The following is a 25,531-nucleotide window of genomic DNA, read 5'->3' as shown; positions in this document are numbered from 1 at the left end:
TGTGTTGCTCACTCTGAATGCTATTGAGTTACTGGATCTCACCACCAATATTATTTTTCCCAACACCCCCCCCCCCCCCCCCCCATGAAGGTTATGCTGCAACTACACAAGGTACTGGTGAAGCTGAACCTGGAGTACTGCATACCATTCTTGTCTCCTTACCTGAGGAAAGATATACTGGCTTTGGAGGTGGTGTGGAGGAGGTTCTCCAGCATTGATTCTGGAGATAAGGGGTTCAGCTTATGAGGAGAAATTGAGTTCTTGGGGAATATACTTGCTGGAATTCAGGAGAATGAGAGGGAATCTTATAGAAACATCTAAAATTAAAAAAAGACACATACATTTGGATGCTGTTCATAGACTTTAGTTCAGCATTCAACACAATCATCACTCAGAAACTGATTGGAAAGCTGAGCCTACTGGGCCTGAACACCTCCCTCTGCAACTGGATCCTAGACTTCCTGACTGGGAGACCTCAGTCAGTCCGGATTGGGAGCAGCATCTCCAACACCATCACACTGAGCACGGGGGCTCCCCAGGGTTGCGTGCTCAGTCCACTGCTGTTCACTCTGCTGACCCACGACTGTGCTGCACCACACAGCTCGAACCATATCATCAAGTTCGCCGATGACACGACCGTGGTGGGTCTCATCAGCAAGAATGACGAGTCAGCTTACAGAGAGGAGGTGCAGCGGCTAATGGACTGAAGCAGAGCCAAAAACCTGTCTCTTAATGTGAACAAAACAAAAGAGATGGTTGTTGACTTTAGGAGGACATGGAGCGACCACTCTCCGCTGAACATTGACGGCTCCTTGGTAGAGATCGTAAAGAGCACCAAATTTCTTGGTGTTCACCTGATGGAGAATCTCACCTGGTCCCTCAACACCAGCTCCATAGCAAAGAAAGCCCAGCAGCATCTCTACCTTTTGGGAAGGCTGAGGAAAGTCCATCTCCCACCCCCCATCCTCATCACATTCTACAGGGGTTGTATTGAGAGCATCCTGAGCAGCTGCATCACTGCCTGGTTCAGAAATTGCACCATCTCGGATCGCAAGACCATGCAGCGGATAGTGAGGTCAGCTGAGAAGATCATTCCGGTCTCTCTCCCTGCCATCACGGACATTTACACTACACGCTGCATCCGCAAAGGAAACAGTATTATGAAGGACCCCATGCACCCCTCATACAATCTCTTCTCCCTCCTGTCACCTGGGAAAAGGGTTGAAAGCATTCGGGATCTTATGACCAGACTATATAACAGTTTCTTCCCCCAAGCTATTAGACTCCTCAATACCCAAAGCCTGGACTGACACCTTGCCCTACTGTCCTGTTTATTATTTATTGTAATGTCTGCACTGCTTTTGTGCACTTTATGCAGTCCAGTGTAGGTCTGTAGTCTAGTGTAGCTTTCTCTGTTTTTTTTATAACGTAGTTCAGTCTAGTTTTTTGTACTGCGTCATGTAAACCATGGTCCTGAAAAACGTTGTCTCATTGTTACTATGCCCTGTACCAGCAGTTATGGTTGAAATGACAATAAAAGTTGACTTGACTTGACTTGACTTATAAAAGGAGTAGATAAAATGGAGCCAGGAAAGTTGTTTCCATTGATAGGTAGACTAAAACTAGCTTCTGGTTTTGGGGGATAGATTTAGGATGGAGATGAAAAGGATCTGCTTTTCCCAGAGCACAATTCAATCTGTGAAATTCCCCGCTCAAGGAAGCAGTTAAATATATAGATTTTTGCAATGAGGAGAATTAGGGGTTATGGGGAAAAGGCAGGCAGATCAGCTCTGCTATTATTGAATGGCAGAGCAGGTTTGATGAGCCAGATGGCCTACTCCTGCTCTTACTTTTTACATCCACAAAATGGAATTGCAATAAGTTTATCATATTAAAATTAAAAAAAAGATTTAAGAATGTGATCTTGTTAGTATGTACAATTAAAAATTGGCCAGCATGCAATGCACCATTAACCACAGCAGCAAAATGATTCCTAAATGTTCAAATAAATGCATTTGAGTATTCCTTGATTGTCTGTTCACAGTGGTCATATCCTGACCTGTTCTGTCCATGATTTGTTGCCAAGACAAAGGAAGGACTGGTGACAGCACCAACTTGACATGAAAATTGTGATGAGGATTTAATTGCCTCATCTGGCCCTTGCTTAATGTTTTAATTAGGCTCCTGCCTGTTGTCAGCAGATTTTAAACATGGAATGTTCAACTAAAGCCAATGATTTGGAAGCAATGTCTAAATGTGTGATAATGGAAATGAAGGAGCAATGGGGAAAACTCAAGCAAGTTAAATTCCTCATTTGTCTGTCTGACAGTGGGGTTTCAGACTTTGGATGCATAAATGCTTATTTTGTTTCATTAACATTTTTTAAAAACCTAATGCTTACTTAGCTAACATTCCTTTTTTTTTTGTTAAAAATTGTTACCATCAACAGAGATGGATTATTGATGGAATTGAACAATTAATGAATCAATTGCATTGAGTTGCTTGTAAAATGGAAAATTACATGTATATCACACAGTTACTTCTTGAGAGACAATAAGAGTGAGGGCAAAATAGGAACAGAAATTAAAGTAGTTATTTGGAGAATAAAAGAGTAAATTGATGGAATTAAGACATACAGGACTGTGCAGAAGTCTAAGGCACATATATATAGCTAGGGTGCCCAAGGCATTTGCACATTACTGTATTTGTCAATGTAGAGTGGAGAGTGAGTTTGTAAATCTGGAGGGAGCATAGGGTGTTGGGAATGGCGAGGGTGAAGTGCCACTGGAGGGGCGTGGGACGGATGGCAGAGAAGGGGTGCCAGGGTTGAGGGTAGAGCGGGTGCACTCACACCCAGCCCTGAGACACCAGACAAGGTAATTTGTTTCCAAACAATTGGCCTATCAATCATTACAGAAAGTCTCTCTGGTGCTTCCTGCTCCCTCCCCTCTTCCTTCCTCTTCCCACTCTCAGTACACAAGAGAGACCCATAGACCCATATCAGAACCAGGTTTCCCACATATGTAATGAAATTTGTTTTTCACGGCAGTAGTATTGTGCAAAAGTCGAGGCTATATAAACACACACACTCTCACACACACACACACACACACACACACACACACACACACACACACACACACACACACACACACACACACACACACACACACACACACACACACACACACACAAGAATTTTGCACGGTAATATATATACAGAATTTCTAAGAAATTTTGATGAACTCAATTCAGATTAATAATTACCTTTTTGGAAGTTAATTATGCAAAGATATCCCTGTTAGTTCTTTTGCCAGCTAGCTGTACTGACATCTCCAATTCAGATCATGATGAGGAAGAACTTCTTCTCTTAGATGGCTATGAGCCTTTGAAACTCTTTGCTTGGAAAGGCTGTGGAGACTGAAGCCTGGAATATATTCAAAGCTAAGATTGATTATTAATCACCAGTGGAATTAAAGATCACAGGAATAGGGAAGGCAAGCGGACTTGAGGAAAGTTGTATCAGCCATGATCTTATTGATTTTGATATGTTTTAATGAGGCTCCTGTCTGTTGTTGGTAGATCTTAACTATGGAATATTCAATTGTAATCACTTCCTGGAAGTAATGTTTGATAATGATGCACCCCTACTCCACACTTCTCCATCACATCCTGTGGTGAACTAGATATACCTGTCTGACTGCTCCTGTGGCTCCTCCCACAGACCCCTGTATAAAGGCGACTGTGGGCTGCTGCTCTCCCTCATTTTCCCCAGGATGTAGTGTTGTTTATTCTTCCAGTCAATAAAAGCCGATATCTCGCTTCCTAAGTCTCAGCGTGAGTTATTGATGGTGCATCACATCCTCCCACAAACCCTGCTCCTATGACAAAGATTTCCTGCTTCTCAAATGGCCTGTGGGAGCTCTGCTGTTAAACTCCCCAGGACAATCTGGAAATTCCTGCAGCAGGGAGCAAACTTGGAGCCAACCATAAGCATGATGTCAAAAGCTTTGATGCCAAATTTGACACTTTGATCAACTTCAGAAAACAATGATTGCCATGACTAGCACTATTTTGAAGTGAGACAACAGGACAGCTGATGTTTGAAGCAGGTGGTGAATTGATGGCTTGTTTGATAGATTGAAGAACTACACTCAGTGCATCACTGTTAGCAGGCTGGAGTCTGTAGATTGCAATGCAGAGCAGGCAGTGAATTTTTTTACTGGATACTGAATATATGTACAAATCAGTACATTGTATTTCCATTCACATTATCTCTCTTCCAGTTCCAACACACATAAAAATTCAGAGTACAGAATGGGGAATGCATATCCCTTGAAACATAATAAAAATGTACATTTCTTCAGCAGTGCAAAAGCCTGGCCACATTTTCTAAAGTTTATTCTTTTCAATATTTTTATTAATTTGCACATAGAAGAATACAGAGTACATGAGGATATATGTTATGAATCAAAAAAAAGATAGAATAGTACCGAATACATTATATTTAAATCACACTTGCAATCGCAGTACCCTATATTCATAATCAAACACGTACATTAATTAAATTGTAATTTGAATTGTAATAATTTTATTATAAAAAAAGAATCTAAACCCACTACCAAGGTCGACGCTGTCTCGTAAAGAAAGAAAGACGGGAAAAAATCCTTATCACATAGTGATTTATGTTATTGCCAACATCAATACTTTAACACCCGATCAAAGGTTTTGAAAGTAGTTTAAAAATGGTCCACAGGATGTTTGAAAGTCTTGGTTAGAATCAGAAATTGAACAACGGATCTTCTCTAAATTTAAGCATGACATAACATCACGTAACCATTGAGCGTGAGTAGGCGGAGCAACATCCTTCCATTTAAACAACGCCGCCCTCCTAGCTATAAGAGAAATAAAAGCCAATATATGCAAATCAGATGTCTCCAAAAATATGCCTTTTTCTCCAACAATACCAAACAAGGCAGTCAAAGGGCTGGGCTTTAATAAATTGAAGTTTATTAAACAAATTTGTTCTAAGATTCTCTTCCATTTCATTCAGTGGCACACTTTTCCAGGTGAGAATAAGTGAGATCAGATGTGTGGCTACGGCAGCATAATGATGAAGTTACTGCATTAGTAAGCAGAGACATGGACTATTGATCAGGAGACACAAGTCTGAATTACAATGTGGCAGATGGAAACTTTACATTCAAGTAACTAAATAAACATGGGATAAAAAAATGGTTTCGGCAATTGTAATAATGAAGCTACTGAGGTATCATAAAAATAACATCTGGTTTCCTTTTGGAAGAAAATCTGCCATCCTTAATGGTATGGCTTGATTTCAAACTCAAATTTTGAATTGGTGTATTTTACGTTTTAGCAAGTGACTCAATTTGGTGGTGATTAAATGGACTATAAATTCCGGGCTTGCCGATGAAGCTCATGTCCAACAGTCAAATGGAAAATGGATTAAGAGTGTTCTAGTGCTGTGTTGCTGATTTTATGTGGTTAACACAACACTCCAATCCGCTGAAGGATAAGAGACAGCGTTTCAGCAGCTTAAACTAAGCAACCTGCAAGTTAGAAAGATGTCATGCTTGTGACACGTGGTCAGCAGTCAGCAGTTTCCTTCCCATTAAATGTTGGGAAAATTGAAGGCCAGTATGGAAACAGAAATTGCTAGAGGTGGAAATAATTGTCAGCAGAGTTTGTGACGGGTCAATGGGATGAGACAGGCTGCAGGGCCTGTTTCTGAGCTGTAGTGCTCTTTGAATGGTTTTTCCAACACTCAGTTGGAGCACATTTCTTCTCATCCAGTACCGACAAATAGTGGAGGTGCTTGTGAGATTGAAATGAATGCCAATGGCATTGAAGTGGCTCCTTGTGTTTTCAAATGATATCATCAAACGGCAACAGCAAAGTTAGAAATAAAAAGAGGGCCAAGGATAGGTACCAGAGAGATACTAGAAATAATGCCAAAGGAATAGGAAGAGAAGCTGTTTCAAATGATCTAATGCCCATAATTTGTTAGGTTCAAATAGAAACATTTCCATCTGTGGAAGACCACAATCTGTGCAGATTGGGGATAACATGTCCTCTTTGCTGATGATCAACATTGGCGCACCTCAGGGGTGTGTGCTTAGCCCACTGCTCTATTCTCTATATACCCATGACTGTGTGGCGAGGCATAGCTCAAATACCATCTACAAATTTGCTGATGATACAACCATTGTTGGCAGAATCTCAGGTGGTGACGAAAGGGCACACAGGAGTGAGATATGCCAACTAGTGGAGTGGTGCCGCAGCAACAACCTGGCACTCAATGTCGGTAAGATGAAAGAGCTGATTGTGGACTTCAGGAAGGGCAAGATGAAGGAACACATACCAATCCTCATAGAGGGATCAGAAGTGGAGAGAGTGAGCAGCTTCAAGTTCCTGGGTGTCAGGATCTCTGAGGATCTAATCTGGTCCCAACATATCGATGTAATTATAAAGAAGGCAAGACAGAGTCTATACTTTATTAACTTCTGTAGTTGTACCGTGGAGAGCATTCTGACAGGCTGCATTACTGTTTGATATGTAAGGGCCACCACACAGGACTGAAAGAAGCTGTAGAAGGTTGTAAATCTAGTCAGCTCCATCTTGAGCACTAGCCTACAAAGTACCCAGGACATCTTTAGGGAGCGGTGTCTCAGAAAGGCAGCATCCATTATTAAAGACCTCCAGCACCCAGGGCATGCCCTTTTCTCACTGTTACCATCAGGTAGGAGATACAGAAGCCTGAAGGCACACACTCAGCAATTCAGGAACAGCCTCTTCCCCTCTGCCATCCAATTCCTAAATGGACTTTGAAGCTTTGGACACTAACTCACTTTCTTTAATATACAGTATTTCTGTTTTTGCATATTTTTAAATAATTTATTCAATGTACACAATTGATTTACTTGTTTATTTATTATTACGCTTTATTTTATTTATTAGTTTTTTTTCTCTCTACTAGATTATGCAGTGCATTGAACTGCTGCTGCTAAGTTAACAAATTCCACGTCACATGCCGGTGATAACAAACCTCATTCTGATTCTGCAGCTTATTAATTTCCTTGCAGTCTTGAGCTGGACATCATTTCAGGGTGAAGTATTTGCTAACTTGATGCCAAATGTGACCTTTGTCAAGTTCTGATTCCACCATCCTCTGTCACCAGTCCTGGTACTCCCATTTTGACACTTGGGCCTAACTCACCTGTTGCTTAAAACTTCACCCATGCTGTTATTAAATCCAGATTCTACCAAATCAATGGTTTCTTTATAGTTTTTCCACCTTTGAAAAGTGTAGAGAAAAGAAACAGATACAAACTTTGTAGCTTTAGTTATTAACAGCCCTGATCTAATGTTCAAGTAAGGGAGACACAAGAGATTGCAGATGCTGGAATCTGGAGCAAGCAACAATTTGCTGCAGGAGCTCAGGACTGATAAGTACAAGAGGTTCTGCAGATGCTAGAAATTCAGAGCAACACACACGAAGTACTGTACCCTAGAGGGAGCATCTATAGAGAGAAATAAATGGTTGACGTTTTGGGCTGAGGCCCTTCAAAGGAATGATACAGGGCTTCGACCTGAAACATTGACAATTATTTTCCTCTCACAGATGATCTTTGAACAATTCTTTTAGCGCCTTCCTATTACATCCTTCTTTAAATGATCAAGCATTTCAGCAGTGGAACAATATACTCAATAAAATTTTGACAACGGCTTTCTGCTCATGCTATTGAAATTTCAATAGGGACTATGCAGAAGAAGTTTGTTCCCCTGTTGCTTCATATAAATAAAAGACATCCTTTCTTAAAGCAAGCCATTCTTAATAGCCTAGCTGTCAGAGGGAGGGAAACAATAAGCACAGCAGAATGCCAAAGGGAAGTAAATTTTAATTGGCAAGTAAAATTTAAAAGCATTTCAGCAAAGCAGAACACAACAAAAAAAGATAATTACAAATTATGCTCATCAGCATGCACTGCAATATGGTTTAATCTGGTAATTTAGTTTTGTATCCAATATAATCTTTATAGCCAGAGTATAGTGAGAGGGCTGAGTACATTATTAAAAAAAGAAGCATAATTACAATATTTCTTTGGTGATAGCTTTGAACAAAAGCCAACATTTTGGGCAGTTTATCTTGTTCTTAGGGAGTCTTTTGGCAGCAAGGATAATTTGCTTCAACTCCTGATCCATCAGTTCTAACGTGACTGGTCAGGCCAATGTGGTATCAACAGACTCCCCCAGAGATGGTGCAGGAGATTCCCATGGAATGGGTGGGTTGGTAGTCTGTAGGCGGATATAATCTTTCCATAGTTTACATTGGGCTTCCATGTTTTACATCTGTGTCTTAGGTTAAGCTTCTGGGTCTTACAGATTGAGGTTCTGAGTGCCAGCATGAATGTTCCTTGGCCAGTCTGAGTAGTCTGTGAGGATATTGCAAGAGTTCCTCATAAACCTCAAGTTGTTTTCTGCCTGAGTATCATACTGATGTTCATTAGAGACTGTTGCTACAGCTCCCAATTGCAAAGTTCTTTCTTGCAGCTTCCTTTTATCCTATTAATTAACTTTAGATAAAAGATGATATGAGGAACTCTGTTCAGTAATATTACCATTCTGTTTAGAGAAGTCAACAATCTGAGAAGAATTCTAATCAACATAGGCACTTTTGACATTAATGGTCTAGACCTTGCTGATTGTGACTCACTGTACATCCTCATAGCATGCATTCCCCATAGTCTCATACTAACCTAATTTGCATCATAAGGTCAAACCTGCCATCTAAGAGCATTCTGGACTGAATCTTTATGTGTTGTTAGTGCCTTCATGTAATGATGTCATGCAGTCAGGCCAGAATAAACTCTCCCCATAATTATGCTGAGAACAACATTCAAAAATAATTACAAATAACATCAATAATCAACAATTTTAAAGATAATACTACTTTGAAAAACAAAACCAACAAAATAATTTAATACACACTTCAATAATTAAATCATTACTGCAGATATAAACAATTAATTAGCAACAATGTAATTTACCTTATTCTTACCTTTCATCCTCGGCTTAAGTCCTATTCCAGGATCCATCAGCAGGTTCCCCAGCTGTGAAATCCCTGTCAACAGATACCAAATGGCAAAGTGATGAGATAGACTTACCTGCTACAATCTGACATCAATTTTGACACATCTTAAGTTGAACTTTGAATGAAGTATGAACTTGCAGGCATTTATAGATACAAATGCTGGCATTTTGCTGTATCATTGCTGGCAATGGATACTGAGATTTAGCTTTGGAGGGTTTCTCTTAGACTGACATAGGGTCAAAGAACACTACAGCACCAAAACAGGCCCTTCAGCCCATCTGGTCCACTGACCCACACCTGGACAATAGCCCTCCATACCTCTCTCATACATGTACCTATCCAAATTTCTTTTAGATGTTGAAATCGACCACACATTCACCATTTACGCTGGAAGCTTGTTGCACGCTCTCACTACTCTCTGAGTGAAGAAGTTTCCCCTCATCTTCCCTTTAAACATTTCACCTTTTGCCCTTAACCTGTGACCTTTAGTTGTAGTCTCCCCCATATCAGTGGAAAAAGCCTGCTTGCATTTACCCTATCTATACCTCTCCTAATTTTGTATACCTCTATCAAATCTTGCTTCAATCTTCAATGTTCTACTTAATCTTTCCCTCTAACTCATGTCCTCAAGTCCCAGCAACAAGCTTGTAGATTTTCTGTGTACTCTTTCAATCTTATTTACACCTTTCTTGTAGGAATGTGACCAGAACTAGACACAACACTCCAAATCTGACTTCACCAACATCTTACACAATTTCAATATAACATCCCAACTCCTGTACTCATTACTTTGATTTATGAAGGTCAATGTGCAAAAAAACTTTCTTTATGATCCCATCTGCCTGTGATGCCACTTTCAATGAATTATGGATCTGTATTCCCAGATCCCTCTGTTCTACCACACTCCTCGGTGCCCTACTGCTCACCATGTAAGACTGACCCTGGCTGGTCCTCCCAAAGAGCAACACCTCACACTTGTCTGCATTAAATTCCACCTGCCATTTTTCATTTTTTTTTCACCAGCTGGTCCAGATCCTGCTGCAAACTTTGATGGTATTCCTCGCTGTCCACCACACCCCAGTCTTGGTGTATCTGCAAATTTGCTGATCAAATTAACCCCATTTTCATTCAGATTGTTGATATAGATGACAAACAACAGTAGACCCAGCACTTATCCTTGTGGCACACCACTAGTCATAGCCTTCAGTCAGAGAGGCAACCATCTACAGCCACCTCTGGCTTCTTCTGTGAAGCCAGTGTCTAATCCAATGTACTATACCATCTTGAATGCCAAGCGACTGAATCTTTCCGACCAACGTCCCATGTCGAAGGCCATGCTAAAGTCCATATAGACAACATCCACTACCTTGCCTTCATCAACTTCCTCAACAAACTCTATGAGATTGGTTAGATACGACTTACCATGCACAAAGCCGTGATGACTATCCCTAATCAGCCCCTGTCTGTCCAAATACTTATAAATCTGGTCCCTTGGAATAACTTCCAATAACTTACCCACTACTGATGCCAGGATCACCAGCCTATAATTTCCTGGCTAAGAATATAATATTCTTAGAACCTTTCTTAAATAACCAAATTAAAACTGCTATTAGGCCCTCTGAGAAGCAATGGGATACTAATCAAATTTCATCTGCTTTGATGATATATCTCACTTTGGAGGTAGCCTTTAAAGTATCTCACCAGGATGCAAGTAGAACTCTTCTGGCTGCTGGGAAGTATTGATAAGGAATTGGAAAATGCATGAGGGAGTTTGGGGCCATTGTTGGTCAAGTCCTCCCAAGAGAGCATCAAAACCTGCACTCAGTCCTGAAGAACAGTCCCTTCTGAAGGCAGCGTGCTTGAGAAAGGACACCACTGTCAGGAAGTTTCCAGGGAAGTTCTAGTAAGGACATGAGTGCCTTCTGTGAATGCCTGCACTTTGAGAAATTCTACAGTCTAGCCTTAAGTGCAGTCAGCTCTGAATGGTAAAGGTGGATTAAACAAATGTCAAAGGCTATCCACCAGCTCTTTCTGACATCTCCAAAGCAGCAGTAAATAGCAAATTGTCAGATTGACATACATCATAAGTGGTCACCTTGAAGGGTCCTGAGATCAAGTTTCTGAAAGTGAGAGTGCTTTGAGTTCAAAAGTAGTGTAGACATTTGTCTGAGGTTGAACCGAAGATTTTCTGATGTCACAGATGTGAGTGATGACAATGTGGTGAAATACACACCCAGAGATTGGTCTGCTATAAGTGTCCATACACGGCTGCCTGTTAAGTCTAACAGATAGATAAGGTGTTAAATATCTTTCTCAAGTTTCATTACTCATATTTCAGTGGATGAACAGGGAAGCACTTTTCCATTTGCAGAGTTTTGTCTGGCATTTTAGGCCATTGACTTTGAGGGGCAAGTTCCTTAAACTTCCTGGTAGCTTGCTGACTGAAAAGCATTTTGGGTCAGACTACTTCAAATTTATTTTACAGAGTTTTGTGGCACTCTGCTTTAAATGCAGGAGAGATGTATCTGACTTTTGAATAGCATTGTGGGAGAGCGATCAGCATTGAAAGTTCAAGAGGGATTAGTGGATGAAAATCTTGAATTTTAAGCTTTGCAATAATGTTAGCATCACTTGAGTGAGTTAGAAGCCAGAAATATCGCACAAGAGATTCTTGCACCAAGACAAAAAATATGATACATTAGCTTTCCTGGATATGAATCCAAAATTTCTTATTGCATTTGAACTTCTATGCCTTTGTGTTCTGTTTAAATACTGCAAAGTGTGTCCTTGGACTGGAGAGTTCAGAGCCTGTCTATTGCAAGCATATTGCCTGTGGCTTTTTGAGAAGTCTTTAGTTCATATATTCATATTACACAAAAGTGTACTCCATGAGACAAAATTTGTCTGCATAAAACAACCAAATGACTTAGATCACAGCGACACTCAGTCACACAGCTGGTGAAACTATCTTTTCACAGCTTCAGTTACCTGGGTTCAAACCTGACCTCTAGTACTGTCTAAGTGGGTGTTCCTCTTCTCCCTGTGACTGCACGGGTTTAATGCTGGCATTCTTGTTTCCTCCAGTATCCTAAAGATCTGTTGGTAGGCAGGTTAACTAGCCACTCTAAATTGCCCTCCTTTTGGTGAGTGGTAGAATCCAAGGGAATTGGATGGGAGTGTGGGAAAATGGGTCACAGAAACAATAGGATTTCCCTTGAGCTAGCATTGACACAATGGGTTGAATAGCCTCCTTCTATGTGGTTATGTAAATATGGAAATCAAGAATACTGAAAAGACTGACAATAATTTAAATTACAGTACTGTCAAAAGTCTTAGGCACATATATATAGCTAGGGTGCCTAAGACTTGTGTAAAGTATTCTATTTACAATAATGAGCTGGTGTACCAATGTACCTAATAAATTGGCCACTGAGAGCATTTTTTTAGTTCAGGAAATGGACTTTTTTGTTAAAAAAAGAATGTATAATTTTCAGTGCTGTGCAAAAGTCTTAGGCACTCCAGCTTTAGCTATGAGCCTAAGATGTTTTGCCACTATTGTTCCAAAAATATTTGAAAATATTAATATGCTTTTAGCATAAGTTAGGAATATTTATCGGCTGACTTATTTTGCTTTAGTATAAATTTAAAACTTGTATTTACAGGCAATGTATTTTCTAAGTATATGGGAGAAATATAAAAAAAGCATAGGATGGATTCCAGTATGAACATTGAGAACAGGGTATCATCAATTCTATGGCGAGCTTTCTTTAGTTTATGGGAAGCATGGAGAGCGCCTTTTGGTTGCAAGCATGAACAGCGTTGGAAAAAAATCAGAATTATAGCACCATAAAAATGAATTCTTTTGTGCTATGCATGAAAACAAGCTGCAGATTTAACTGTTCTGCATAACTCAATTAATAACAATGGGCAGATAATCTCCCAATAACCTTGATTTTTGCTACATCCATTTAATTAGGAAAGTGAAATTAATAATTGTTTCTGTTCCTTATTAAATCATAGTGAACAGACCTCTAACCACAGACTGCAATTGCTCTTTTTCTTTTGTCAACTGTCCTCTGCTTGAAATCCTATTTTCCGCAGATCAATATTGCAACAGCACTCAGCAAATCTTGTTCATCGGAATTCATTGAAAGTGCCCCATCTGTTCATTCTTGGAGCTTGCTCAATGTATAGGCAGATGGAACCGGGGGAAACAGGGTTGGGATAAAGGGAAAGAAGTGGTAGGTGGTGCCAGATGGGGAGAGAATGATGTCACTCTGTGGTGGCCCCAACTCTCTGTTGCCCTGCCCAGGCTCCTGATACTTGATATGGGTATTTGTTCTCTCCTGTCCAAATCTCTTTCCCTCCATCCTCCTGTTCAAAAAGTTTAAAGCTCAAAGTACATTTATTATCAAGGTATGTGTACTACATACAATCTTGAGATTCATCTCCTTACAGACAGCCACAAAACAAAGACTGAGCCCATTAAAGCCCATTTAAAAAAGACTGTCAAACACACAAGTGCAGAAAAACAATCATATCATGCAAACAAAAGAAAGCAAAATAACATACAGAACGCAAGTTCATGAAAATGAATCCACAGCCATGAAGCCAGTCACAGCCAATCCAGGGGTTTGTTAGTTGCCCGAGAGGAGCTCCTCAGTTCAGTGCAGAGACGAGTAAACCTCACATAGCATTGAACTGAACTGGCCCATCTCTTGCCTCTGGCCCTGACACCCTGACCTTTTCAATCTGGCCCAGTGCTTCAATTGGCCAGATAGTGGGTAGTTTCTTGCTCTTGGACCTGGGCTCTGCCACTTCCATATGCTCTTGGGCCTGGAACCCGCCACCTCGATTTGGCTTGGTGTTTAAATTGGTCAAACATTGGCTTGTTCCTCTCTCTCAGGCCTGGGCCCCGTTGCCTTGACTCTGTCTTTTCTTGATTCTGTCACTTCAGTTGCCTCCAAGTCCACCCCAGCAGCCAAACATTGGCTCGTTCCCTGCTCTCAGGCCTGGGCTTGGGCCACACCATGTCGATTCTGCCCATCCACACGATGCCGCAAATGTACCGCAATTTCAAGACTTCAGTTCACATCACAAAAAAAATACAAGGCCGTACAAGCGGTTCAAAAGCACAGCTCCGTAAGGAAAGTTACAGGCTATTGATTGCAGTGATCGTTTTCAAGAAAAAGTGTGAGAAATAAGATAGTCAATAGTTGTGTTCACAGCCAGCAAGTCACCAGTGTGCATCGCCAGCTCCAGAAAGAGCCCTTTCTTCCCACTCTCTCCTCTGTTCCTCTCCCCTGCTCCAATAACTACGATGTTTCTCCCACCTCTCCTGACTGTCTCATCTCCAACCCTGAGCACCTTGCACTCCTATACCTGCACCTGAGTGAGCTCCCAGGCCTGACATGATGTTAAGCTCTAGTACCATCTCTCTATTCCTATTTCTTCGGAAAGGAATCCCTAGCACCCTTCCGTCAACGACAAACCAGTTCACATGTCACCACCACTCTCCTTCCACTAGAACCCCCTCTACTGGCTTTTTACCCTGTCTTGATCTTTTCATTTCTAATTGCCCAATGAGCCATTTGTCCCCTTGACCTCACTAATTTTCTCTCTTTTTACATTATTTATTTGTTTTATACATTTCTTATCGTAATTTACAATAAGTTTTTATACACTGCACTGTGCTGCTGGTGCAGGTTATTACCACGACATATGTCAATGATAATAACCTGACTCTGATTCTGATTTCAGTCTCCTCACCTACTCCAACTCTGAATGTGCAGCACTCTGTGTATTTCAGACCAATCCCATCCCTGCCATGAAAGCTGCAGGTAAGGAGGGACGCCTTGGTCATCTGGTGCACTGAGGCCAGACCCCAGCTTTCTGTCACCACCTCATAAATCCCTCCCATCCATAACCCCAGTAATGAGTAACAGGGAACCAGATTCTGGACTAATAGACTTCATCACATCAGAATATCTCCACAGCCTTTCACCTCATAGTGCCTCAACCCTCTTTGTGCTCTTTCCACAACAGTCAGCTTGAACTATTTTGTGTCACTTAAGCTCTTCCCGTTCTCGTGCTAACCAGTCCTTCTCCAAGACTAAAGAGAGGCCAAGTGCAAATTGGAAGAACACATTTCATATTCGGCTTGGTTAGTTTACAATCCAGTGGTACTAACATTGCACTTTCAAATTTCATGTCACCCCTCGAACTTTCTTCTTATCCACAGTCACCTGTCCACCTAGTTTTCTTCTCCCTTTGTTTATCCCTTCCATCCTTCCCACCACCTGGTTCCAACTGCCCATCATCCCTTCCTCATCTACTGATCACCTACTAATCTCTGCCCCAACTCCCCCACCACCTGGTTCCATCTGCCCACTATCTTCTGTCCAGCTGGTTTCACCGAGCACCTATCAGCCTCTATACCACTCCCTTTTGTACAACTCTTTTCTCTCCACCCTGATCGGCATCTCAACTCAAAATGCTAACTGAAAACTTTTTTGCTCCACTTGTTGATCAATCTGCTTAGTTCGTCTAGAATTGCTTTGTTCCAGTTTATATGCAGGTTCTGCTATTTTAATCTGCAGTTTACAAGATCTGAATTGACCTAAGTAGTTTAAAATTTCGGTTATGTTTAAGTGGGGTTATTATTCAACTTCCCCATTGAAAAGGAAACCTTCTCCAAGCATCGGTAGGCTGCAAAGCTGAGGACCATAAACCTTATATAATCTCTAGATTTATTGAAGATACCTGCAAAAAGAAATTAAAGGAAATTTCAATGTATTTTAACATTCTTGACAGATGTACATGCATTTGAAATTAAACTAAAATGTTGTTTATGAATATGCCATCAAAAATGATGTTGTTTACTTTATAAACTCTTTATTGAAGCTGAATGTGCCACAGAATGATTAGATCACAATCAAATGTGGATGGGGAAGGCCACTGACTTCGTCATAGTTCATGTCCCCAAGATACATCTTACCATCTGTTTCTCTGCAAGAACCATTTTTTTTTCTTAATTATGTAAATCCAAGATTCCTTACTACCCTAGGCAGGATGTAGTGTATATCCCAAATGCTAAACACTAATTACATAGTACTTGACTTTTTCCATCAATAGGTCTGAATTCTTGAAACATTGTGTTGAAATGCAACAACTGTTTCTCACCTTCAAGATTTCATTCTGTGTAGTTTGGTCTCTACTGTGTTCAAACTGGCACAGGAAGTTATCACAGTTGCATCACATATTCCATTTATTTTATAATACAGTTTGGCTCACGGCCCATTTTACAAACATTTCCTTACAACATATAAGAATAAATTAATCAAATGGCATTGTAATTGTAAAAAGGTCACATTACTTTATGTACTGTCAAAAATATACTTCATATATTATTTGACTTAACATAATTTACCACGATTTATAAAGCTGGAAAAGTAACCTACTACAGAATATTACACAATGAAGATATTCAAACATGCTTTCAACTACCAAACACAGAAAAACTGATCTTAAAAGGGATCCACATACACTGGTGTGCATGGGAGAAGAAACATACTGATCTGAATATTTTCCTTGCTGTACATTGGTTTAATTTTCTGATCGTACACAGTTAGCATTTAAATCGGGGAGACCGGGGGTGAGTAATTTAACATGGTTTTTGCTGAAATGGTATGGAGGGCATAGTGCTGCAGAAAGCATAGTAAAAATACAATGCTTGAGTTCAATTGTATCTCAGTGTTACAGCAAAAAGCCTGATAGATTGTTTATAACAGTCATCGATTTATGGTTTGGTATGTAGTAAATTGTGTCTAACTGTCGGCTACTCAGAGTAGTTTTTTTTAACTGTAAAGCCCCGTTTTTATTTTTTGCGTCTTTCATGAGTTATATCCAGAAATATTGCTTTGATCGTTTTCAATCAAATTACATGATTTGCAGCTCATTCTTCAATGTCAAGGCTCATACAAGCAATTACTAACTTCAACCAGCCAACTAGATGCTCAGATTTAATGTAACCATATATCAATCGTGCCACAAACTTTGCAAAGGTTTAACATTGCAATACAGGGCTGAACTTGGTTTAAAGCAAACATTTCAAGGCTGTGCATGGCGATGAGGCCTATTGTGCCCGATGGATCAACGAATACTTCATACACTTGGGACTGATATTTGAAGGTTTCTGCAATATCATGTACTTTCTTTAGATAAAGCCAAAGGAAGTCAAAATATTTAAACGCCCAACAGAAATGTATATATGATTCGTAACTTGTGTAATATAAAATAAAATTGAAAGAAAAATACCAGACAAAACGAAGTGTTTTACATATATTCTTCAGTCATTGAAGAATGGCAACCAAACAATCTGATAGGAGGTAGAAACTTAACGTCCTTGTAAAGTTCAAGGACGTAGTATAACTCATTTTTTTATTTCTCTTATAAATACTGTGTGTATTTATGGAGTTCATATTATCTACAAGAATTGCAAGTTGATTAACAGTTTATAAAGTTTAGTAGAAGTATAAGAATGATGCTTTGACAAGAGCTCAGTTAAAACTGACAAGAGATATATTTAGTTTATACTACAATTTTACTTTCTGCCAGTATTAATGCGTTTCATGAATTTGACTAAATCACACCCAAAATACGGTAAATCACTTTTACAAGGCTCTCAGGTACTGCAGTCTTCTGAACACAGTGCATCTTACTAATGACTGCATCAATTAAAGAGAACATGCATGAAACACGCAGATGCTTAATCTTCTCTACATTATTATTAAAGCACTGATTAATCTCTTGATGTTAAATTTTCATCCAGGCCATTAAAATGCTGAAGATCTAACCTGTTTATTACGTTGCAGATTGATGATGCTGTTAGAATAGCAGACAAATTAATGGTAATGTATTTATCAGAGAAGTGAAAACAGTGCCCTGGATGAATCTATTCCAATTGAAATAAACTTTGAATATGGCTAGAAATGCAGAGTTCAATTAACAAAAATTAAAAGTAATTGCTGCACACTTTTGATTGAAATAGAACTCAAAATCCTGATTAAGGATCACATCAGAGAAGTCAATCCATTTTCCCTTTAGGAGTTATGCATTTTAATAGTCCCTGCTTTTTAATTTCCAATTTTGTTTTCATACAATATAGCTTTTAATTTTGTACATAAATCACCTGCACTCACATGCACCCATTCTCATTTATTGTAAGGACTCAGCTTCTTAAACTGCGTCAAGAAGAACTACTAAACTTATAAATTCCTCTGAACAAGATTACAGTGAATTGTATACTTTCAACTGTATTAGCTATATGGAATAAAAAAGAAGGCTTACTTTGTTTAAAGGTCAGCTGCCTGAAGAGTAGTTGAAAGTTGCTTGAAGGTTAGATTGACATTTCAAAGCCTTATTCTCACAAAATAATTGGTGAGCCCAAACTGTACAGTTCTGAATGGTGGCTGAACAACGTCTAACAGGAATATTATTGCTCAGTTTCACTTAGCAATTCTGATACCAATTATTAGAAAATGCTAAATAAAACTAAGCTAATAGATCATAGTTAGCATTTACTAATACTTTCATTTAAACAATTTTAACACCATGGAATGTAATATACAAGGACAATCAACAAAATGAACGGCTGGCAAAATCTCTATCCCGACCAATTACATCAATTAACTTCTAGCAAAAGCAGAACTCCCATAAAATATGGGTTAGTCCAATAAGTCCTTCAGCTAGTCCAGGTATTTCTTGTAGATACTGGCTGCGATTGGCACTGGATTTCTGCTTGCTTTCTTTCCTGGATTTACCAAGATGTATGAAAGCAAAAATCTGTACAAGGGTCTTCTAGATGCAAACTTTTCTTTTACATAAGTCAGAAACTGTTTCTTTGACAAAAAATGTCACTGCATTACCACAGCAATTCTTCAGTGTTCAAAATGAATTCAAATATTCCAGTGCCACGTCATAGCAGAATTTGTATTGCTCCTAGAAAGGAGAAAGGAATATTATCCATTAGTCATGTAACTTTGATTATGACTGGTTGTTCTATGAATGTGTATTCAAAACCTTATGATTTAGGAGGAATGAATTGAATGACACTGAATTAGGAGCAAAAGAAGAAACCCAGTGGCAGGAATCAGACCTAGATTCAAGGATAATGGTAGTGGTTGTTGAAAGTCAAAGATCTCAACATGAGGACCTTCATCCAGAAAATACTTGGGCAGTATGTCCTAAGTCCATTTATCTCCACTGTTTCCTTTCATCATAAATTCAGATGCACAATTATTTGCTGTTCACCTCAGTTTGTTATACTGTAAAGAGTGAAGTTGTATCTGACCACATCTAATAAGAGCTCAGCAGTCGCTGTTTAACTATAAACAGTTGTTATAGTTTAACCTCAGCAATATCCAAGACTGAGCATTTCAGTGGTAAGTGACATTCATGCTACAACACCATCAGGTATTGTGAAAGTCCTAAAGAAAATTCTTAAGATATAAAATGATGCTATTACTACTTGGTTCTCCACCACCAATATCCTATTGAATCAGCAGTATTCAGAGCCTGATCCAAGTTGTGCTAGTGTGTGGCCGTGCAGTGACAGAAATGCTCCCGCGCACATAGCCTTCGTTGCCACGCGGCTGGAACTGGGCACAGCTAGAAAAAGTTTATAAAAATGTGAAAGGTTTTCTCTGTTGTACTGTATTTCAGCATACCCTCCAATTAATAAGGTCACAAATGTGTGACATTTCAATTTTCATTCTAAATATTCATAGTATGCATATTACAAAAAAAAAGTGTAAAAAGATTCCTACTCAGAGCAATGGTCGGTCCAGGCAGCTGTTAAAAATATTAGACAGAACACTGTTGATCGTGGCAGGAAATGCAAGTGCTGTGGCCCCTAGAACTGGGCTGTGTTACTCTATCTTGAAACTAACCACCAATAGACATTCATATATCTACCAGATAAATTGGAGGGTGCAGTTGCGGCAGAATTCAAGAAGCCCATACCACCCAGCGCAAAGCAGCCCCTTTATTGGCATTCAATGTATTAGCTTCAGTTTCTACTTGTTCCATCATTAATGAAGCATGGATGTTGTGTATACAATCCAAGGGGCATAATGCAGCAAGCTACCAGTGCTTCTACAACAGGTCCTTCAAGGCTCATGTCCTCCACCAAGGACAAGAGTGGCTGGTGCAGGCCCATTACTCAGTCATGTAAAATCCTGACAGAGATACAAACTGCAATGGTTTCAGATGATGGGTAATCACCACCTTTTGTAAGGCCAAAGAGAAAAGAGTAATTAATGATTGACTCATATTAAGAATAAATATTAAGAACAGCTGCTTTCTTCCATCTCATTTATCAAAACAAGTAGGTCAGAAATTACTGCTGTTCTTAGTGTTATTTTGGCAAAAAGGTTATTCAGTTTAACAAGATTTTGCACGGCCATTAGAGAAGGAACATTAAAAAGAGTGTAAAACTTTCTTTACCATAATACCATAAGATATGGGGCAGAATTAAGCCATTTGGCCCATTGAGTCTGCTCAGTGCTAATACTATTACCAAATAGCATTACCCCTACTGTCCAAGACAAAGCCTTTGAGGGAACCCCAGATGCGTTATTACAGGATACAGAGGATTTTGAGTCTTACCAGTGTGTCTACCATGTTGGATTTGTTGTTTCGTAGCGTTTTGACTGTGTGAAAAACATCTATTATATTTTGTTGATGAATCATCTCACAGATACTGCGAACTACACAAAGTGTACCACTGCGCCCACCGCCATTACTGAAAGACAAAAGCATCGGCATTTTTAAAATGTAGATGTTAATGGTCTCTTAATTATGAACTAAAAACCTATAGTTGTTTAATGAAACACACTATGTGTTTCATCTGTTCACCACACCGTGGCTACTGAAGAGCTGGAACTTACAAGTTTCTTTAACAATCTGTACTGGAACTACATAGAATATTACAGCACAGTACAGGCACTTCAGCCCACAATGTTGTGCCAACCTTTTAATCTACTCTAAAATCAAACTAACCATTCCCTTCCTACATATCCCTCCATTTTTCTATCAAACATGTGCCTATCTAAGAGTTTTTTAAATGTCCCTGATTTATCTGCCTCTATCCGCCGGTCTTTGTAATTTATTTTTTTATTGAAGTTCATCATCAAACAAACATTTCCATAAGATGTATTTCAGACATTGTACATATATATCATATAATCATATATATCACAAATCTCCACAAAGTATTTATCTGAGGTATACACTTATAGAAAAGAGTGGAAAGAGTAAACAAGCAAAAGGAAAGAACTATGTACAAGTAGGGAGTGATCCTTTTTTGTAAGGAACTTACCTTTGAAATCCCCCAATACTCTCCAATCCACCTAAAACCACGTCCCCTTGCACCAGCCAATATAGGAATTGGTTTATTATTGTCATAGGTACCGATGTACACTGAAAAGTTCTCTTGCATATTGTTCATTAAGATCAATTCATTACACAGTGTATTGAGGTAGAACAAGGTAAAACAATAACAGGATGTAGAATAAATATAACAGCTACAGAGAAAGTGCTGTTTAGGCAGACAATAAGATTCAAGATCATAACAAGGTAGACTGTGAGTCAAGAGACCATCTTATCATAACAAGAGTGCATCTTATCACAGGGCAATGACATGGTGATGAACTTCATTAGCAGATGTTGAGCTCTCGGAAACTATTATATATTTTAAGGTCATCTATTTGTGGATGATATTTAAATATGAAATTAAAGGTTTCTCATTTTTTGGGCTTGTGAAAGTCCAAATTAAACTATTGTGCCACTAGTGTAAATGCCTGAGCACCTAGATCAGTCAATGAATTGTACTTTTCGTTCTGTGTAAGAACTACATTATGGTGAAGAGAGATACAGGGAATACATAATGTGCAGATGAGAATGGAGTTAACATTGCCTGGAAAGAATTTTTTCATCTCATTTACACTAAGTCCTACAGCATTTAGTCCAATAACCCTGACATTGAAGAGTATAAATTCTTTTGCTTTGCAAAAAGAAAATGAGCAACATTTCACCATGTTACAAAATGTAGTGAACATCAAGTGTAACACGAGGAAATCTGCAGATGCTGGACTCACGGAGGGTCTCGGCCCGAAACGTTGACAGTGCTTCTTCCTATAGATGCTGCCTGGTCTGCTGTGTTCCACCAGCATTTTATGAAGTGTAACAATTGTGTCCGATGGTAATAATTGCAGGAAAATTGAAAACAAAAGCACCAAGCTGGTGGGAGGGGAGGAAGGGGTGAAGGAAGGAAGAAGGAAATGGAGGATTGAAGAGGAAAGTCAGAGATAAACTAATGCAAAAGCATTGAAGTGAAGAGAAGATAGAAAAGACAGAAACTATTGAACAGATAATCAATAGATAGAAGTATCATTTAAGCAAGTAATAGTAATACTAATTTAATGTTATGGATACTCACAAACAGTGCACCACAGTACGACCATCACCTCCATCATATTCTTCTTGCCATTTCTCCAAACGCTTGATCAGTTTCAAAAAAGAACGCTTTGATAATGGGATATCTCGATATGAAGGCCATCCAATAAACTGGAACTGCTGTACAATGCGATATCCATCCTGAGGCTGGAAGACAGTTGCAGAGTGAAAAAATGCAATGCATGACTTTATCTAAGACAATTGTTTTAAAATAGTTTACAGAAGGAAATCACATACATTGAAAATTTTATATAGCTCAGCCAGAAACCAAAATCACAATGACATTTGGCCACATCATAATACATTTAGCCATGGATGGGAAACAAAAACATCATAGTTATGTTGTGCATCAATTGCAGGAGAGGGGAAAGAAAATATACACAGTGAAGTTCACGAACAAACATAAAATGTTTCAACTGAAATGAGTGTGGACCTTTGCTCTCATGGAATGGCAATGTGGTATCACATTAATAATGAAGATAACTCTCTGACAGATGGACCACTGTTAGATTAGACGGTCATTTAATCTGAAGCAAAATGCTGATTATTTAGAACTAACCAAGTAAAATTCACATTAAAAAAAAAATTGGTCAGTTTTTCTAATGTGGGCCAAGATCCCACTTTGTTCTGGGCCTCACATAATTTCTTTGAGGTGATTCTTTCAAACATAATTCAGCAGATAGAATTTGCTACCCCAGATGTTGGTTCAAGTTCACTCCTGAGAACATATAAGAGTATAATATTGTATGGGCCCTTTGGCCCATGATGTTGTGCCAACCAAGATAACCTTCTCCATGATCAATCTAACCCTTCCCTCCTACACAGCCTATAACTCTTCATTCTTTTTAAGAATCTTGCACAACAATCAAAAAGACATTCCATTTAGTATAGAAGTGCTACGTTGTGAGGAGGCTTATCTTTGAGAGAATATATTCACCTGAGTCACTGCCCTCTCTCTTAGATGGTTCCTTCTTTCAAAGAGGAGCAAGAGACTGAAATAATACCTATCTTTCATTAATATCACCAAAAATTTAGGATCTGGTGTCATTCACACATTCGTTTCAGGAAACTTGTTTGGAGTAAATTAACTCCTGCAAATTCCACATTTCAACAGTGACCAAACTTTACTGTCTGTAGACCAATTTCGGATGTGCAAAAGTCAAACAAAACCAAGTCTTTCTTCTGTTAGAAATATGCTGCTGCATTTTTATATTTACCTAGAGCATAAATGAAAACTTTGCTCTGATCTTTAAGAAAGAAAGAATTGGGAAATAGTCACATTATTATGACCCTGATCTGAGCCCTCTCACTATAATATTTCACAATAGAGCTATGCAAACATTTACTCTTCAAAATAATTAATCAGTTTTCAGCAACACCACAAACTGGGTATAAAATCTTTTGAGAATGTTCTCTTGGAACAGTGAAGAGCAATGCACATATTTACCACCATTATAATGATGTGAACATCATTAAAAATTGAACAGTAGCAGTTCCCAGAAGATTTATTTTGCAACACAATGCTCTTTCAGTGTTAAAAAAATTGTTATATTTCGGTCTCTGATGAGATTTATATAAATGGTCAGAATGAATAGACATTGTAACTCCTGAGATTTGAGCCTTACTCGTGCCATATTGTAGATTCGAAAGACCCGGACAATGATATCCTCTTCAAAGTCTGCTGAGATGAATTCCACTTGAATAGGACCATAGCAACACAGACTTTTCTCTGGCCAGTACTGAATACAGAGCTGGTTAAAAGACACAATCAGTTATGCAGACTGACACAGAAAGTGAGACTCAAAGGCTTTACATGGAGTTTCATTAAAGTCACTGTCAGGATACAGAATTACTTCTGGGTTTAAAAATAAACACTTTTTAAATCGGCAAATCTCTGAACAGCTTCTTGGTCTAAACAGATCTTGTGAAGAACTCTGGACGAAAGCTGTTTGGTGCAATTAGTTATATCAGATTAAAGGTGAAGTTCCCTGGACTAATTGGGAGAGTAGTGCTCTAAATCAAATTAGCCAATAATTTATTTGCTATTTAATATGGTTAACATTTCTAAAAGAAAATTTATGTGGAAATTAGATATAGTTTGAGTAAAACCTTCCAACACTCTTACTTCCCTGTGTGCCGTTGTTTTCATTAAATTCATCTATAACTTCATGTACAATTTCCAAGGTAATATAGGTTCAGTTCTACGTCAGGAGTTTACCACTGCTCCCTCGAAGCTGCACAGGTGTGCAGCCATGCAGTAACTGAAATGCTTCCGTGCATAGAGCCCGTGCCACTGCGCAGCTGGGGTTTGCTTTATGTAATGTTTTATTAAAGTGCTGCTCAGTTTTCAGGCTGTGTAAAAAATTTCAGAGCAATGGTTGGTCTGCGCAGCTCTAAAAAAAGAATTAGAGGCAAATTTGGAGTCTACCCACATCATAGAAATGAAGATCATTATTTACCATTAAGAGTCAATGTGATAATTATTAGGTGAATATGGATGAGAGTATCAGTCTCCATTACCCTATCTTTCTCCTCTGTTCTGAATAGTATCTTATCAAAAGTCCCTTGTTTTAAAGAGGAAAATAAAACAGAAGACACCAGGACCAGAATGCATACTTATGAAAAATCGAGTTGATCTTCCATACCTGTGCAGTATCAAGCTCATTTAACATGACTATTGCTGAGCAATGGTAATCAAACACTAATCTCCAGAAGTCTGTCACAGTATTCGGTAAAGGGTGCTGTGTGACAATAAATGCCGCAGGCCTTTTGTGGCTCTGAGAAAGTGATAAAGTGCAACATTAGTAAACAATGTCATGTATATATTTCATAGCAAGTATAAAGATGTTAATTACAACAGTATAAAATTGATAATAAAACATTTCATTAAAAAGTGAAGTAAAA

At 38.9% G+C, this 25,531-nt stretch overlaps 1 protein-coding gene across 5 annotated transcripts in view; it reads right to left on the bottom strand.

Annotated features, from left to right (window-relative positions):
- Positions 1-16,070: 16,070 nt before the first annotated feature.
- The window catches only part of ptprt (protein tyrosine phosphatase receptor type T), a 1,512,449-nt gene continuing 1,502,988 nt past the window's right edge, over positions 16,071-25,531 (bottom strand). For all 5 annotated transcript variants that reach the window (XM_073061878.1, XM_073061879.1, XM_073061880.1 and 2 more), the window contains 5 exons: positions 25,273-25,404; positions 24,253-24,378; positions 22,611-22,774; positions 20,780-20,915; positions 16,071-19,111 (listed from right to left, as the gene is read on the bottom strand). In XM_073061878.1, coding sequence (XP_072917979.1) covers positions 19,058-19,111; positions 20,780-20,915; positions 22,611-22,774; positions 24,253-24,378; positions 25,273-25,404 — 612 coding nt within the window. In that variant the 3' untranslated portion in view covers positions 16,071-19,057. The remainder of the gene's footprint in view (positions 19,112-20,779; positions 20,916-22,610; positions 22,775-24,252; positions 24,379-25,272; positions 25,405-25,531) is intronic.

Source organism: Hemitrygon akajei, chromosome 11 (genome assembly GCF_048418815.1).
Source record: "Hemitrygon akajei chromosome 11, sHemAka1.3, whole genome shotgun sequence".
Lineage (NCBI taxonomy): Eukaryota > Metazoa > Chordata > Chondrichthyes > Myliobatiformes > Dasyatidae > Hemitrygon > Hemitrygon akajei.
Note: the sequence above shows the minus strand (reverse complement) of the source record. Positions and strands in the feature narration are given on the sequence as shown.